Source organism: Chlorocebus sabaeus, chromosome 22 (genome assembly GCF_047675955.1).
Source record: "Chlorocebus sabaeus isolate Y175 chromosome 22, mChlSab1.0.hap1, whole genome shotgun sequence".
Lineage (NCBI taxonomy): Eukaryota > Metazoa > Chordata > Mammalia > Primates > Cercopithecidae > Chlorocebus > Chlorocebus sabaeus.
In genome coordinates, this window is record NC_132925.1 from 39,283,706 (window position 1) to 39,296,577 (window position 12,872).

The following is a 12,872-nucleotide window of genomic DNA, read 5'->3' on the forward strand; positions in this document are numbered from 1 at the left end:
TTACATTGTCTTTCCTCTGTCTGTGTCCAAATTTCCTCTTTATATAAAGACAATAGTCATATTGATTTAGGCCCACTCTGTTGCACTCCTTTTAACCTTTGTAAAGACCCTATCTCCAAATACTGTCACATTCTGAAGTATTGGGGGTTAAGATTTCAACATATGAATTTTGGGGGATAAGACTCAGTTCAGCCCAGAACAACAGCCATTTCACCATGGCCTTTAAGCTCATCTAGTTGAGCAATATCCCTTCTCTGCTATTTTGTCCTTAGGCATGAAAAATATTCACAGAGTTTCATTACAGAAGTGATGCAGGCTGTAATAAATGAGTGATTATTGCACTAAGTGATGTATAATAAACCCCATGACTGCAGGCTCCTGTTTCTTGCTTCCTTCCAAGGTTGTCTTTCTTCCTTCTAAGAACAGATGACCTCACCTTTGGATGTTTCTTGTTTGTTTTGTTTTCCTCCAGGGGATGCACCTCCTACCCCACAGCCAAAGTGTGCTGACTTCCACAGCGCCAACCTTTTTGAAGGCACCGATCTCAAAGTCCAGTTTCTCCTGTTTGTCCCTTCGAATCCTAACTGTGGGAAGCTAGTAGAAGGAAGCAGTGACCTCCAAAACTCTGGGTTCAATGCCACTCTGGGAACCAAACTAATTATCCATGGATTCAGGTGGGAGTTAACTAACCAACAGGACCTTTCAGCTAAGAATGATCAAGTAACCATAATACCATAAGAAGTTAGTGGGGAACAAGAGGCAGAATGAGTTTACCAAAGGTCACATGTTCCATCCCTCATGTCCTGCTGTCTTTGATGGGTCTCATGTCAACATGCACACATGGTGTTCATTCTTATTGGTCATGTATTGTACTTCTCCAGCCAGTCTTGTCTACACACTCACAAACAGTACATGTCTGTTACTCTGGACAAATCTCCATACACAGAGCCTTTATTACCCAGGGTTGTATTTCCCCTTCTTCACTTCTTCCCTGGTTTTATGACCTAAGAAACTTCCATTTATGGGTGCCACTTCCATCATACCCAGAGGTTATGGGTGTGATGGAGTTATGCACTTCTCTTCTTCAATTTCTCTGACACTCTCCAGTCCACATTTTGTTGTAATATACAGTCACTGAGTCTCAATTCCAATCACCATCCTTTCTTTGAACAGCTTTTCTCCAAAGCCCATCAATAGGCCCAGAAATAGAGAAAGGTTTATGGGAGGAAAGAGGGAGAGAATATGGTAAAGTAACAGCACCATGGAGCAAGTAGAGTTGGGGGCACCCAATGAAAAGGTAGACACAAAGGCCATGTACAAAGGACCACCATTTCCTGATCTCTGGCCTATCTCTGCCTCTCAGATCCCTGGACTCCAAGGACTCAGCCACATGTTTCCTTAGGCTTCTCTTCTTGCTTCCTTGCTCTTGTGCCAAAGCCTCTCCTCTAGCAAAGCTTACATTCGACCACTTTCCAAGGCTGAGTGTGTACCTCCAACCCAGGGATAGCTAATAGAGGTGGAGAGCTCATCAGGCGAGGCACTCTGTCTGCTCTTAAATCCCGCAACCCCATTCTCTGGCACACACCCAGTCTGCACTCCTCTGCCCACATGAGTGTGCTCTCTTTGCTTCTATACTGGGAGCCATCAAAAAACTTATTTCCTGATCCCAATCTGTTGGGAAAGATTTCTAAACATTTTTCTATTATTTTCCTTTTCCTGGAAAACTCCCATTATACTGTAAGTTCCAGAAGGATAGGGACGATATCTTATTTGTCTTTATTTTTTGGAAAGCACCTAACATACTGCCTGGCCCATTGGTACTCAATAAATGTTTGTTGAATAAATCAATGGGTGAATGAGAGAAAGAAACAAAGAAGGAAGGAAAAAGAAAGAAAGAGAAAGGAAGAAAAGAAAGGAAAGGAAGGGAAAGGAAAGGAAGGAAGGAAGGAAGGAAGAAACAAAAAGAGAAAGAAAGAAAGAAGAAAGAAAGAAAGAAAGGAAGAAAGAAAAGAAAGAAAGAAAGAAAGAAAAGAAAGAAAGAAAGAGAAAGAAAGAAAGAAGAAAGAAAGAAAATGTCCACAAAGAAAGAGCCTATATTTTAGAATGAGAATTAAGATTGCAAATCTAAACTCTAGGGCACAAAGCTATCTTTTCCTTTCCACAAATAACACAAATGGAGCGATGCAATGTATACAGTTTATGTGGTTTATGCATTGTGCAAAGGTGCCTGACAAAAGGCTGATGGGGCTGAAATCCAACCTGAGTTCTGAACCCTGGCATGAGGCTGCATCTACCTGGAACAAAAGGCAAAGTTTTATAATTTACACAAAGACTGCATATGTGCTGGTGGAAGGGCTGGCAACTTTGGAATTGTGTCCTCTCTATGCTCCAAGTGCTGTGTAATAAACTCCTCATATATGCCCTTCTCTAGTTTTGACTTCTTTTCTGGGTTTGGGATTAACAGAGGTTTCCATGACAATGAATATCCACTTGGTGGGTAATTTTTCCATCCTTTTTTGGCCCCCTCTCTAGTGTTTTAGGAACAAAGCCTTCCTGGATTGATAAATTCATTAGAACCCTTCTGCGTGCAACGAATGCTAATGTGATTGCCGTGGACTGGATTTATGGGTCTACAGGGGTCTACTTCTCAGCTGTGAAAAATGTGATTAAGTTGAGCCTCAAGATCTGCCTTTTCCTCAATAAACTCCTGGTAGGTGCAGAAGAGCTTAGGGTGAGTTTGGGCTGCGTATGAGGAGAGAGAGTCAGAAAGACAAAAGCACTGCCTGAGGAGGCTTAGGGTGGAAACAGAGTCACCGGGTAGCTTGGTGGTCTTGGGTTCAAATCTTGACTTTGCCACTCACAGCACTGACCTTAGGCAGGTTATTGAACATTCTGAGCTTCCCGCTGCTCCTCTGTAAAATGTGTCATGGCACATTGGACAGCGAATGCAGATGGCCTGGCACTTAGTTGTCCCTCAAGAGAGAATGGCCGTGGTCATTACTCACATACTTTGGGCACCAAAAGGAGAGTAAGTGGGTTGTCAGCGTGGGAAGCCCAGGAAGAGAAGAAGTGATTAATGATGAGAGTGCTGTCCATTTTCCCTCCAAAGTAAGTGTGGTGGGTCTGTCATGCCCAGGGCCTCGGCTTCTGAAGCTTTCAGGGAAAGCCTGCCACTGCGAAGCCAGCAGACTCTGTGGTCCACGGGGAACTGACTGCCCCTGCTCTTCTAGGTGCTGGGTGTGTCAGAATCCTCAATCCACATCATTGGTGTTAGCCTGGGGGCCCACGTTGGGGGCATGGTGGGACAGCTCTTCGGAGGCCAGCTGGGACAGATCACAGGTAACATTAATCCCTGCCCATCCTCCAGGCTTTAGAGATGGAAAAGCTTTCCCTGAAAATGTCTCTTCTAAGGCAAGCAGAGGGGAGTACGGAGCCTTCGTTCTTACAATCAAGTCACCTATTACCACTAAAATCTATTTATTGTGGTTTTTTTGGTATAAGATGGTGTATGTTAATATTGCATGATTTCTAATATCAATGTGAGAGGCCATGCATTTCTTTTTTCACTTTTTATTTTTAGATTTCTTATTTTAAAAACTTTATTTTAGATTCAGGGTTTACGTGTGCAGGTTTATTACATGGGTATAGCATGCGATGCTAAGATTTGGGCTTCTAATGATCTCGTTGCCCAAGTAGCAATCAGTACTTGATAGGTAGTTATTCCACCCTTTCCCCTTGCTTTTTCCTCCTCCTTTTGGAATCCCCATTGCCAATCGTTCCCATCTTTGTGTCCATGTGCACCCAATGTTTAGATCCCACTTATAAGTGAGAACATGCAGTATTTGATTTTCTGTTTCTGCATTAATTGGCTTAGGAAAATGACCTCCAGTTACATTCATGTTGCTGCAGAGGACATAATTTCATTCTTTTTTATAGTTGTGTAGAATTCCACAGGGTATGTGGACCACAGTTTCTCTATCCAGTCTACCATTGGTGGGCACCTGGGTTGATTCCAGGTCTTTGCTATTGTGAATAGTGTTGCAATGAATATACTAGTGCAGGTATCCTTTTGGTAGAAGAAATTCTTTTTGTTTGGGTATATATCTAGCAACAAGATTGCTGGGTCAAATGGTAATTTTATTTTTAGTTCTTTGAGGAATCTTCAGATTGCTTTCCACACTGGCTGAACTTATTTACATTCCCACCAACAGTGTATAAATATTCCTTTTTCTCTGCAGCCTTGCAAACATCTATTTATTTTCTACTTTTTAATAGTGGCAATTCTGATTGGTGTGAGATGGTACATCATGGTGTGATGATTAGTGATGGTGAGCATTTTTTCATATGTTTGTTAGCCACTTGTATGTCTTCTTTCAAGAAGTCTCTTTTCATGTCCTTCACCCTCATTTTAATGGGGTTGTTTTTTCTTGTTGATTTGTTCAAGTTCGTTATAGATTCTGGATATTAGTCCTTTGTCAGATGCATAGTTTGTGAATATTTTACCCCATTCTGTAGGTTGTCTGTTTACTCCATTGGTTGTTTCTTTTGCTGTGCAGAAGGTCTTTAGTTTAAGTCTCACTTGCCAATTTTTGTTTTTGTCTCATTTGCTTTTGAGGACTTGGTCATAAATGCTTTGCCTAGGCTAATATTCAGGAGAGTATTTCCCAGATTTTCTTCTAGGATTTTTATAGTTTGAGGTCTTACATTTAAGTCTTTAATCCTTCTTGAGTAAGTTTTGTATATGGTGAGAGCTATGGGTCCAGATTCATTCTCCTGCATATGGTCAGCCAGTTTTCCCACACCATTTATTGAATAGGGTATCTTTTTCTCTAAAAAAAAGTGTTAATTTTTGTCAACTTTGTCAAATGTCTGATGGTTATAGGTGTGCTTCTTTATTTCAGTGATCTCTATTCTATTCCATTGGCCTATGTATCTATTTTTGTACCAGTACCATACTGTTTTGGTCACTGTAGGCTTATAGTATAGTTTGAAATTGGGTAGTGTGATGCATCCAGCTTTATTCTTTTTGCTCAGGATTGCCTTGGCTATTTGGGCCCTTTTTTTGTGCCATATAAATTTTAGAATAGATTTTTATAATTCTGTGAAAAATGACATTGATAATTTGGTAGGGATTGAATCTGTAGATGGCTTTGGGCAAAATGGATATTTTAATGATATTTATTCTTCCAACCCTGGATAGAATACAGAATACTTTGGCAAATACTATGCAAAAACATAGAATACTTTTCCGTTTGTTTGTGTCACCTGTGACCTTTTTTTTTTTTTTTTTTAAGCAGGGTTTTAGAGTTCTCCTTGTACAGATCTTTCACTCTTTTTGTTAGGTGTGCTCCTAAGTACTTTATTTTTGTGTGTGACTATTGTAAATGAGATTGCATTCTTGATTTGGCTCTCAGCTTGAATGTTCTTAGTGCATAGAAATGCAACTGACTTTTGTACATTGATTTTGTGTACTGAGACTTTGCTGGAGTTGTTTTTCAGGTCTAGAAGTCTTTTGGTCAAACCTTTAGAGTTCTCTAGAATCATATCATTGATGAAGAGAGACAATTTGACTTCCTCTTTTCCTATTTAGATGTCTTTTATTTCTTTCTTTTGCCTGATTGCTCTGGCAAGCACTTACGCTTCTATTTCTTTCTGAGCTGCAGTTTCTACATCTGTAAAATAGTGGTAACAGCCCACATCTCCTTGGCCCACTGTGGAAATAAACTTTAGACAGTTTTGCTATATACATGTAAAAGTGTGGAGGACTTTATGCTTCCGGAGCCACTCTCAGTTAATAAGGGACTGGAGTTGTATGGCAAAAACCCTCAGCTTCCTGGCCTTTCAGTGGGACAATTCTGGGTCTTGTTTTACAGAATCTCACAGAGGCACCCCAGTGGGGTGAAAGCCCATGGGGATATCCTACTCACTACTATTTTCCTTTATTTCCTGACCTGCTTTCCCACTCCCTCACCATGCTTTCCGAGACTTTCTCCCAAATCTACCTTGAACTCTTGTGGCAGGGTCTGCTTTTTGTAGGAGAAGGGAAGAGATCCAAACTGAGACATGGGAATAGTAGTATTCACAGTAATCACTGTGTTATGGTGAGGACTACAGTGTGTAAAACTGCCCAGCGTAAAGCCTGGTCCATAGTTACTGCTCGAAGAAATTGTAGCTATTGCTGTTACTACATGAAGGCAGTAACAAGTTTTACATTACATTAACTTCTATCAAATAATTGGTGTTATCAAGCTCATTTTTTTTTTTTTTTTTTGAGATGGAGTCTTGCTCTGTTGCCCAGGTTGGAGTGCAGTGGCATGATCTCGGCTCATGGCAACCTCTGCCTCCCGGGTTCACACCATTCTCCTACCTTAGCCTCCCTAGTAGCTAGGACTACAGGCGCCCGCCACCACACCCGGCTAATTTTTTGTATTTTTAGTAGAGACGGGGTTTCGCCATGTTAGCCAGGATAGTCTCAATCTCCTGACCTCGTGATCTGCCCGCCTCGGCCTCGCAGAGTGCTGGGATTACAGGCATTAGCCCCCACGTGCAGCTTCAAGCTCATCTTAGAGCCAGAGAAACTGAGTCATTGAGAGGTTACCTCTAGAGAGACAACAGAGAGTGGGGTTTCCTGAGGAAGATGGTCCTCAGCTAATTCTCCCAACCCTTGGGTCTTTTCAAGGAGGCTCTATGATCTGCACTGGAAGTGGTGGGTGTGTGGTGGGTCCATGAATGTTCCTGCAGCTGAGAGGAAAGTGGTCCCTCATATCAGTCTCTTCTCACAGGCCTGGACCCCGCTGGACCTGAGTACACCAGCGCCAGTGTGGAGGAGCGCTTGGATGCCGGAGATGCCCTCTTCGTGGAAGCCATCCACACAGACACTGACAGTGAGCTGGGGTGACCTTCCTGGGGTGAGGGAATGAGCTCAAGGCAGCGCCTAGGAGGCTGGCATCTAGCTGTGTGACCCTGGGCAGAGATGCTCTGCCTCCTCTCTGAGATTCTGCTGCACAGTGAGGAGTTTACCAAAATGCTATTGAAAGTCTCTTCCGACTCTGTCTCTGTGACCACTGAGGTGAATGGTTGTATTTTTAGCCACCATAGGCAGGAGGATTCTCACTCACAGACTGAAAGTACTTGGTTATGAGTCTCACTTTCTGATTCAAACGCATGCAGCAACAACAGTGTGCTAAGCAGTACTGGGTAGGGCATTGCTGTCTGGCTGACTTATGGGAAAGTCATGAAGATTTTTTAGGATGGGTGTACCTGGTCCCAAGGGATTGGGCCCCCGCAGGCAGGCAGGCGTATCACAACTTCCCTCCTCCCCAGATGACAAGCTTGGCCCTTCAGTCCAGTGGAGAATAAGAATCCCTCTTCTGGGCAGGGCGCTGTGGCTCACGCCTGTAATCCCAGCATTTTGGGAGGCCGAGGTGGGTGGATCATGAGGTCAGAAGATCAAGACCATCCTGGCTAACACGGTGAAACCCTGTCTCCACTAAAAATGCAAAAAATTAGCCAGGCGTGGTGGCAGGCACCTGTAGTCTCAGCTGCTCGGGAGGTTGAGGCAGGAGAATGGCATGAACCCAGGAGGTGGAGTTTGCAGTGAGGCGAGATTGCACCACTGCACTCCAGCCTGGACAGAGCGAGAGTCTGTCTCAAAAAAAAAGAAAAAGAAAAAGAATCCCTCTTCCAATAGTGACGGGCACAGGAAAGACTCTCCAACTCTCAACCCGTTATGACCAACTTAAGTTCTTCTGACCAGTTGGGAAAGGTGGGGGCATTCCTCTTCATTTCTGCTCCGCAGCCAATGCCCATGAGGTCTGTGCTTAGTGTGGTGGGTGCAGGGAGAAATAACTTCTGTCCCTGACCAGAGGAGCTTGCAGCTCAAATGAGAGATGTCCACGTCTCTTTTCCTGTGGTCAGAAGCCTCTTTTTGGCATTTAAGACTCACGATTCTGAAAGAAACACATGCAGTTATATTGTCCAACCCTTCTTCCCACCTTTATTTCACAGATAGGAAACCAAAGCCCACAGGCCTCATCCTAGCTATATTAGGTGAGTTAAGCTTGTTCATTTAAAAAGTGAATCCTGGCTGGGCACAGTGGCTCACGCCTGTAAGCCCAGCACTTTGGGAGGCTGAGGCGGACAGATCACGAGGTCAGGAAACCAAGACCATCCTGGCTAACACGGTGAAACCCCGTCTCTACTAAAAAAAAATTCAAAAATTTAGCCGGGTGTGGTGGCAGGCGCCTGTGGTCCCAGCTACTCGGGAGGCTGAGGCAGGAGAATGGCGTGAACCCGGGAGGCGGACCTTGCAGTGAGCAGAGATCATGCCACTACACTCCAGCCTGGCCGACAGAGTGAGATTCCGTCTCAAAAAAAAAAAAAAAAAAGTGAATCCTTTCTATCCTTAAATTTGCTAAATATGTGACTTATTAGGTACCCATTTATCTAAGCGAGGCCTCTCAGGCCCCTTCAAAGTTGGAGCCTCTCCCTTATGTGACTTAAAAAGAAAAAATTATATTTATTCAATCACTATTTATTAAGCTACGTGGCAGGTGCTGAGAATTTAGCAATGATCAACACATTGAATGAGGTCCCTGCCTACATGGAGCTTACAGGCTACATGGACTGTAGGAGTCACCAAGGGAAGCCCGGATGCCCATTAGAGAGTGTCTGCAGTAGGGGTCTGGGTGAGAGATGATGGTGGCTTGGGTAAAGGTGGTGGCACTAAAGACAGAGACAAGTAGACAGATTCAAAATATGCTTTGGAGGTAGAGTTGACTAGACTCGTGAAGGGCTGCACGTGGGGTATGAGGGAAAGGCAAGACTCAAGGGTGGCTTCTAGGTCATTGCTTAACCTCCAGGTCAATGGCAGTAAGCAAATAATACACAATCATTTTCTTCCAATAGTGACAGGTGATAGGAAGGAGAAAGTCGGGGTCTTCAGCAGCTGGGCCTGAGCCAGTCTGAGGCCTCAAGTCTGCCACAGCAGAGCATCCAGGACTTGGTCACAGGGACAGAATGAGGGCAGAAGATGCTCTCTTACCTCAGCTCTGGAGCCGTGTCCTATTTCCACTCAGGAGAGCACAAAGATATGTTTTAGGGGGGACTGTGGAAATGTGACCCCAAACATGTTTACCTGAACTATTACTCAAAAGAAAACTGATACTACTCAATGAGGAAATTTACCAAGTTTATAACATTTACTGAGTTACAAAAACTTGTGTTACAGGATATTTTTCTTGATTTTCTTAGGCAAATATGAGCATCTTACCAACTGAATCTCTTTGGTTCCTTTTAGCATGAAAAATCCCTTTAGAAAACTGAGAGGCTGAGGTGGGTGGATCAACTGAGGTCAAGAGTTTGAGACCAGCCTGACTAACCTGGTGAAACCCTGTCTCTACTTAAAAACAAAAAAACAAAAAAACCACACAAAAATTAGCCAGGTGTGGTGGCATGAGCCTGTAATCCCAGCTACTTGGAGGCTGAGGCAGGAGAATCATTGAATCCAGGAGGCAGAGGTTGCAGTGAGAGATCGCGCCACTGCACTCCAGCCTGGGTGACAAGAGTGAAACTCCGTCTCAAAAAAAAAAAAAAAAAAAAGAATAGAAAAGGAAAGGAAAGGAAAATCTGTCTGAGGGCTCATTCTGTGAAGTCTCACAGCACTTAGAAGTGACGGGGCAGAGAGTGGGTGGGTTCCTGAGGTCAGAGTTTGAGGTCTGCTGCCAGCCAACTCCCTGAAGCAAAGAAGTTAATGGAGTTCTGTCTCCTTTCAGATTTCGGTATTCGGATTCCCGTTGGACACGTGGACTACTTTGTCAATGGAGGCCAAGACCAACCCGGCTGCCCCACCTACTTTTACGCAGGTCAGAAATCCAGTAAAAGTTGGTATTTGGCGACCCCAGAGATTGGAATTCACCAACAGCTGTTGTGTTGAGTCAGCCAGAATGGCCCACAGAGGGTCTGCTTGACAAGTGTCCTTTGCTATGTCCCATAATGCCTTACTCAGAGTGTATTCAAGGATGGACGTCTTCAGAGCCCAGGCATTTGAGGGGAGGGTGTGGCACAGTCCATACCAACTGCATCCTCTACAGAGCCTTGCTTTGGCAGAAGCAAGTCATCCTGCCCAAAGCTGGTGAGCAGAAGGATCAATTCACTGCCCAGTCATTTCACCACATTTACCAACTCTAACAATTCTCTAAAATTGTTTTCAAGATGATCTTTTTGAACACACTCAATGACCGTACATTTCCTCTCTTTAAATATAGCCTTCTGGAATGTTCTTTTTAATATATTTATTGATATATTCTTAGCATACTAAATGTGTCAAAAGCTAAGATCAATAATTATTTGGTTTTCTTATATCTTACCAATATAGCCAATATATCAGCATTTCATATAAAAATTAAAAATGCTGAGTTCTGTTTACTATGTTTTTAGTCTTGTCTTGCCTTACCAAATTTTTAACATTTTAAGGATTCCTTTGACAATCTTATTGAATAACTACTCATCGATTTTACCAAATTTACTAGTTTTCCAAAAACATGCTTCTTTTTGCAATTTGTGAATTTCTCAGCAATTCTGATAAAATAGGAGTTTGGTTTCAATGGCTTTTGAAGATTTGGTGGCATTTCAATTGACCACTTTTCACTTTTTCTCCATAACACAATTTGAGAAGGGTTTAGGTTGTCTCTGCCCCAGTTCCCTGTTGCAGCTTGAAAAAGCTTGACCATAGAGAGTGTCCCAACCACAGGGGAAAGGAAAGTCAAAATTCTGCTTGGCTTTGGTTGCAGGTCTCAGCAATGAGGTCTCAACGTGTAGGGAGAGTTTGAAGACCCCAGGACCCTGGAGTTGTAGCTCACCACATACTTCTTAGTTCCAGCCAATTTAACCAATGTCAAATGCTGCAAACTTAAATAGTAAATAACAATGAAACTAAGTTTTGGTAAACTGGGATATTTGACAAATTCAGCATATCAGTCATTTGGCCCGGTGAACCTCAGCACATTGGCTGTAGAGAGTGATCGACCATAAACTGCGGTTGATGCAGCAGTCTCACTGCTGGGTTGGGTACAATGAGGTTGTAAAAAATTTGTTGTATGGGTGATGATGAAGAAAGTAGAAATACGCACAAATACCCATTTTGAGAAGTGGGGCAGCATCATCAACTCTCTATATATTCCCATTTTATGAAGGAGAGTTTACATGATCATATAAGAATCCATCTCAAGGCCAGGGCATGGTGGCTCACACCTGTAATCTTAGCATTCTGGGAAGTTGAGGCAGGTGGATCACCTGAGGTCAGGAGTTCGAGACCAGCCTGGCCAACATGGCAAAACCCTGTTTCTATGAAAAATGCAAAAATTTGTGAAGTGTGATGGTGTGCACCTGTTAGCCCAGCTACTCAGGAGACTGAGGCAGAAAAATTACTTAAACCCAGGAGGCAGAGGTTGCAGTGGGCCGAGATCATGCCATTACACTCCAGCCTGGGCAACAGAGTGAGATTCTGTCTCAAAAGAAAAAAAGAAAAGAAAAGAAAAAAAAGAATGCATCTCAAATCAAGCAATTTTCTTGATGGATTATGCTTATGTATCTCAGGAAAAGTAAAATGAAAAAGTAGAATGTAGTAACCATGTACACTAATATTTTGAAAAAGTGATTTGAGGGGACTCACATGCATTTATTTACAGCTTGCTGGAATATAAAATTCAATAGAGTTTCAGTGAGCAGCACAGAGGGAATTCCATTTGTCTTGACTGAAACTTTGGTTGTGTTTTTTCTCTGTTCAGGTTATAGTTATCTGATCTGTGATCACATGAGGGCCGTGCACCTCTACATCAGCGCCCTGGAGAATTCCTGTCCACTGATGGCCTTTCCCTGTGACAGCTACGCGGCCTTCCTTGCCGGACACTGTCTGGATTGTTTTAACCCTTTTCTGCTTTCCTGCCCAAGGATAGGTAAAGTGCTTCCCCTTTGACTTCCTTTGACAATGTGAGGAAAGTTCAAGCCCTACTACTTGTCCCCTCTTAATGTCCTGATCTCCTGTGGTCAAGAATTCTATCCAATTGGGGAAAAGAAAATTAAGCAATGAGGTGCTCAGCCTGTTCTTACTTGGAGATGGATGGTTGGTTCTCGTGCCGCAACCCTCACCCTTTATAGTGTTCCCTATGGCCATCCTTGCTCCACACACACCCTCCCCACATACAGGTCCCCCCACTCTCGGACCAGATGCTGCTTATAGATCTTTCTCACTTCTTACCATTCTCCAGTTCTTCATAGACCCTAATTCTCTGTGTGGTGGGGAATCCCTAAGAGTGGAACACAAGACCCACATTAGAGGTCTGAGATTCTGGTGGCCTCATGGCAGCTGGGGGGATGCCTAGTTGCTAGGCGGCTTGGGTACCTTCTTGGATGATCCAGGCCAGTCTGGGGAAAGGATGCCAGGAAGGCTGCAGGATCTGGCCTCTAACTCACTTGTGTAGACCATTGCTATGAATATCTTGTGGTTATTCCAGGATGAAGAGCTCCAGGAAAAACTCCTGGGCAGTGGAAACGGTTTCTCTCCTTCCCACACTCTCTTATTTCCCGCTACCCCTGGCTGCCACTCAACTGTAGCAGCTTGCTACTGCTTATATGAGTGAAGTGGGTACCAGCTTGACAAAATAGTAAAGTAGGGTAGCTTCCCATGATAGAACAAGTCAACATTATTTCCTACTCATTGTGCATATGTCAGTTTCCCCTACATGCCATGGACCCACAGACATAACAGCCACTTCACACTGTCTGCCCAGCCTCATCTCTCACTACACTTTCCCTTGCACTGAACACCGGATGGTGCTAACTACTTGTACTTCCAAGTGTACATCAGGCTTCCT

The 12,872-nt window shown here is 43.6% G+C and overlaps 1 protein-coding gene across 1 annotated transcript in view; it reads left to right on the forward strand.

Moving 5' to 3' along the window:
* The window catches only part of PLA1A (phospholipase A1 member A), a 30,674-nt gene that overhangs the window by 8,634 nt on the left and 9,168 nt on the right, over window positions 1–12,872 (forward strand). The window contains exons 2-7 of the mRNA XM_007985697.3: window positions 473–674; window positions 2,533–2,710; window positions 3,231–3,339; window positions 6,783–6,884; window positions 9,774–9,863; window positions 11,787–11,954. Of these exons, the coding sequence (XP_007983888.2) occupies window positions 473–674; window positions 2,533–2,710; window positions 3,231–3,339; window positions 6,783–6,884; window positions 9,774–9,863; window positions 11,787–11,954 (849 nt within the window). The remainder of the gene's footprint in view (window positions 1–472; window positions 675–2,532; window positions 2,711–3,230; window positions 3,340–6,782; window positions 6,885–9,773; window positions 9,864–11,786; window positions 11,955–12,872) is intronic.